The 4,998-nt window shown below is 52.8% G+C and overlaps 1 protein-coding gene across 1 annotated transcript in view; it reads left to right on the top strand.

Moving 5' to 3' along the window:
* APLP1 (amyloid beta precursor like protein 1) overlaps window positions 1-4,998 on the top strand; it is an 11,150-nt gene extending 6,152 nt beyond the window's left edge. Inside the window, exons 10-18 of the mRNA XM_077773640.1 lie at window positions 322-477; window positions 542-673; window positions 2,095-2,194; window positions 3,209-3,316; window positions 3,580-3,606; window positions 3,794-3,864; window positions 4,098-4,160; window positions 4,292-4,435; window positions 4,552-4,998. Coding sequence (XP_077629766.1) covers window positions 322-477; window positions 542-673; window positions 2,095-2,194; window positions 3,209-3,316; window positions 3,580-3,606; window positions 3,794-3,864; window positions 4,098-4,160; window positions 4,292-4,435; window positions 4,552-4,650 — 900 coding nt within the window. The 3' untranslated portion in view covers window positions 4,651-4,998. The remainder of the gene's footprint in view (window positions 1-321; window positions 478-541; window positions 674-2,094; window positions 2,195-3,208; window positions 3,317-3,579; window positions 3,607-3,793; window positions 3,865-4,097; window positions 4,161-4,291; window positions 4,436-4,551) is intronic.

Here is a 4,998-nt window from a genome sequence, read left to right as displayed (position 1 = left end):
CTAGTTCCTTTCTTATAATACTTGGAAAAGATTTCTCCAGAACATGAGCCACCGCAGTTCCTAGATTGTTCCCACCCAGTACAGTTTACATCCTCAGGTCAGCTCCCAGTTGGCCTGGTCCTGCCTGCTCTCTGCCTGGTCCTATATCCCCACCCCTTCCAGCCCACGTCCTATGATCTGGCCCCACCCTACAGTCGATTCTGCTCACGCCTAGACCACCCTCTGCCACGTGGCCCTACAGCCCTGCCTTTCCAGAGTGCCTTTGACCTGGACTTTCACCCTTCTTCACCTCTCCTGGCCCTGTGCTCACCCCCTCGCCAGCACTTCCAGTCCATTCTGCAGACCCTGGAGGAGCAGGTGTCTGGTGAGCGACAGCGCCTGGTGGAGACCCATGCTACCCGAGTCATCGCCCTCATCAACGACCAGCGCCGGGCAGCCTTGGAAGGTTTCCTGGCAGCACTGCAGGGGGATCCGCCNGGGGGGGCAGGGGGCAGAGGGGGAAAAGGTGTGGGGCAGGCCTGGGCAGCCTTCGTCTCTCCCACAGGCAGAGCGCGTCCTGCTGGCCCTGAGGCGTTACCTGCGTGCAGAGCAGAAGGAACAAAGGCACACGCTGAGGCACTACCAGCACGTGGCTGCCGTGGATCCTGAGAAGGCCCAGCAGATGCGCTTCCAGGTGCTCAGATGCTCCCCGCTCCCATACACGCTGTTATCCCTCGGACCCCAGTCTCCGGGACCCCGCCCCTCAGACCCTCTTTCTGTCCCTTTGGCCTCTGCTTATCCCTGGCAAGCTCGTCCCTGCCCCCGTCCTGAGCCTTGGGGCCCTTTCCAGCCCCTTGGGTCCCTACTTCCTGACCCCGGAATGTTGCCCTTTACCCCCACTCCCACTCTGTGCCTTTGACCCCCTTCTTGTCCCTTGGATTCCTACTTCCTTTCCCAGAATCTCCCTCCAGTGCCTTGAACCCTGTTCCCGTCCCTCAGCTCTCCTTCTTCCCTAACCCCACTTGTTTTCCATGCAACTGCTATTCTGTGCCCTCAGATCCCGGTTCCTGGTATTTGGATGTTCTCCATTCCAATCCGTGCTCTTGAATTCCATGTCTTGCCCTCAAAAGATATCATTTCTGGGGCGCTGGGTGGCTCAGTTGGTTAAGTATCCAACTTCAGCTCAGATCACGATCTCACGATTCATGAGTTCAAGCCCCGCGTCGGGTTCTATGCTGACAGCTCGGAGCCTGGAGCCTTCTTCAGATTCTGTGTGTATGTGTGTATGTGTGTGTGTGTGTGTGTGTGTGTGTGTGTGTGTGTGTGTTCTCTCTCTCTCTCTCTCTCTGCCCCTCCCCTGCTTATGCTCTCTCAAAAATTAATAAATAAAAAACATTAAACAGGGGGTGCCTGGGTGGCTCAGTCAGTTGAGTGTCTGACTTCGGCTCAGGTCATGATCTCACAGCTCATGAGTTCAAGCCCCGCATCAGACTCTGTGCTGACAGCTCAGAGCCTGGAGCCGCTTCGGATTCTGTGTCTCCCTCTCTGTCTCTCTGCCCTCCTCTAACTCACGCATGCTCTCTCACTCTCTCAAAATATAAACAAACATAAAAAATTAAAAAAAAACATTAAACAAAAAAGAAAAGAAAGACATCATTTCTATATGACTCTCTAATCCTACTTTCTTCTCTATAATCCATGAAACCTTACTTTCTATTCCTCAGACCCTACCTTCTGCTCCTCCTACCCACTTACCTCCACTTCCTATCTTCTATGCCATATTCCTTGTATCTTATATGTACATTGTCTCTTGTGCATTTTTCCTAATGACCACTCCTTTTTCTTTCTGCCTTCCTTTTCCAAGCCTTTCACTTCCTGTCTCCTATACATCTTTTCCTTTTCTTTTTATTTATTCTGCTTCACCTCTAGTTTCCTTCCTCCTCTGGCCCAATTCCTGGCCTTTGTACCCTCTTTCCTGTCCATTATATATGCTCTTTTTTTCCCTTGGGCACTATTGACCTTCCTTCTTCACTCTGTCTCAGTTCCCCATCTCTAGGCAGTAGACTAGAGAACTGCCTACTGCCCAGTTCATACTTCATTCTCCCTTCCCCATAGGTGCAGACCCACCTTCAAGTAATTGAGGAAAGGATGAATCAGAGCCTGGGGTTGCTTGACCAGAACCCCCGCCTGGCACAGGAGCTGCGGCCCCAGATCCGTGAGTGCCTGTGACCCCTGGTTCCCTTTCCAGATCTGTAAAGCCAGGTCTTGACCCCCAACCTTTTCTTCCCCCTTCCACCATTTCAGTTATTTATTCCTGTGTAACAAACTGCAGAACATAGTGGCTTTAAAGACAACCATTTTCTTTGCTCATGATTCTGCCGTCCAGTCTGGGTTCTGCCGGGTGCTTCTTCTGCTAGCCTTGCCAGCAGTCAAGTATGTGGCTACACTTGGCTAGCAGGTCAGCTAGGGGATGGGACTCTGGCACAAATGGGCATCTCTTCCTCTCCATGTCAGCTCAGGGTTTCTTATCCATGGAGCCCCTCCACATGGTCTCACCAGGGTACCTGGACTTCCTACACAGTAGTTCAGGCTCCCCAAAGCATGAAAGTGAAAGCTGCAAGGTCTTCTTAAGGCAGGGGCCCACCTTCTATTGGTTAAAGCAAGTGACAAAACTCAGTCCAGATTCAAAGGGAGGGACCTACATGAGAACATGAGCACCAAAAAGTATGATCTATCAAAGCCCCCAGATCTATTGCGACTTCCTACTGGATGTCCCAAACGTAACCCTGTGTTTTAAAGAGGCCAGTCTTGGGGTGCATGGGTGGCTCAGTCATTTAAGTGTATGACTCTTGATTTTAGCTCAGGTCATGATCTCAAGGTTTGTAGGATCGAGCCCTGCATCAGGCTCTGCACTGACAGTGTGGAGCCTGCTTGGGATTCTCTCTCTATGTATACCCCTCCTCCACTCATGCTCTTTCTCTCCCTCTCTCTCTCAAAATAAATAAAGAAACATTTTTTTTTTAAAAAAAAGAGGCCATTCTCTTTTGAACCTTCAACCTCCACCCTCCCTGCCAGGGGTGCCTTCATCTAGCTCCCCACTTTCCCCATATCAACTTATGGCTACCCCCAATCACTCTACTGTTAGGGTGCCATTTATTCACCTAGTTTTGTTTTGTGGCATTCCTGTGGGGGTCATGATGTCGACGCCCTTTCTGCATGTTCCCCTCAGAGGAGCTTCTCCATTCTGAACACCTGGGTCCCAATGAATTGGAGGCCCCCGCCCCAGGGGGCAGCAGTGAGGACAAGGGTGGGCTGCAGCCTCTGGATTCCAAGGATGGTAAGTTAAGCCAAATGTAGATAACCCTAGACTTTGGGGGACAGGCACCCAGCCTCAATCTTAATCCCTTAAAGTTTTGGGGGTATCTTAGCCACCACAGTGAGTGGGAGAGGAGAGGAGAGGAATGGAGGTCTAAGGCTGTGGAAGCCTCTGTATGATCCTTGATCCTTCTGCCTTGGCGGGGAGGGTGTGTCTCCACCCTTTCCTTCATGATGCCTTCGTTTCTTCACTGTTCCTCCCGTCTTGCCTCTTCTGACTGCCAGCAGACACCCCCGTGGCCCTTCCAAAAGGTGAGTATCTCCCAGAATGCACGTCAGCCACCAAATCCCGCTAGTCCCTGAGCCCAGAATGAAAAAGGGTCCATACACTGGGAACTCCAGACCTGCTGGAGTAGAGTCCGGTGCCCCTTCTGACTGCCTCCTCAGGCAAGGGTAGCACCATTCTCAGCTCTCAGAAATGAGATAGGACTTGGGTTAGGGTCCACAGAACAAGATGCTGCATCCTCTGGGAAAGAGAAGATGTCCCCCCTGGAGCAGTATGAACGAAAGGTAAGTGAGACCTGTGGATGCTGAGGGTGGATGGGAGAGGGGTCCTGGACTCCTAGGTCTGAAGGAGGAGGGTGTTAGGGGTTTGGATTCTTTGGTCTGAGGGAAGAAGGGATTGAGGACATGGACTTCGGGGTCCTAAGGGAGAAGAAGGCTGGGGATGCCCAATTGGGACCCAGGGGAGGAGGAGGCTGGTGCCCAGACTCCTGAGTCCCTGACACCTCCTGCTCCCCCAGGTGAATGTGTCTGTTCCAAGGGGTTTTCCTTTCCACTCATCGGAGATTCAGAGAGATGAGCTGGTAAGAGAAGGACTATTCTGGGTACCTAGGGGGAGAGGTCAGAAGTCAGTGGCTAGGCTGTGACTCCCAAAGCCACACAGGGCCCTGGCGAGCCTCAGAGATGGCCCCTACCCCATGTCCTCTCCATGCAGGCACCAGCTGGGACAGGTGTGTCCCGAGAGGCCGTGTCTGGTCTGCTGATCATGGGAGCAGGTGGCGGCTCCCTGATCGTCCTCTCCCTCCTGCTCTTGCGCAGGAAGAAGCCCTATGGGGCTATCAGCCATGGAGTGGTGGAGGTGAGAGACACAAAGACATGGTATGGGGAAGGAGTTCCAGAGCCTGGGCACGGGGGAGCTGTGAGATCTGCGGCCAGGTCCCTATGCCCCTCTATTCTTCCCCGCCCCCACTGCAGGTGGACCCTATGCTGACCCTGGAGGAGCAGCAGCTGCGTGAACTGCAGCGTCATGGCTATGAGAACCCCACCTACCGCTTCCTGGAGGAACGACCCTGAACCAGCCCCCTTCACCCCTTTGGCTGAGCCCAGACCTTCTCTCTTCCTGGAACCCCAGAACCCCAACTCCCAGCCTGGGGGAGGGATCTCAAAATTTTTCATTTCACACTCTTTGTGAGGGGACTGGAAATTCTTATTTCCCCTTTCCAATTCCAAATTCCATCCCCAAGAAATCCCCAGGTATTCCCAGCTGCCTCCCTGCTTGGGACCTCCTCACCTTAATTTATTTTGTCAGTTTATTTATTGTTCCTTGAGGTGACCACCAGCTTGGTACCAGTGTCTGTTGTTCCCTAGAATTCACCCTCCCATGTGCTCCCCACTAACATCCCAATAAAATCCTTTTCCCCA

This window comes from Crocuta crocuta, unplaced genomic scaffold, assembly GCF_008692635.1.
Source record: "Crocuta crocuta isolate KB4526 unplaced genomic scaffold, BGI_CrCroc_1.0 scaffold267, whole genome shotgun sequence".
Lineage (NCBI taxonomy): Eukaryota > Metazoa > Chordata > Mammalia > Carnivora > Hyaenidae > Crocuta > Crocuta crocuta.
This window is presented reverse-complemented; position numbering and strand designations above follow the sequence as displayed.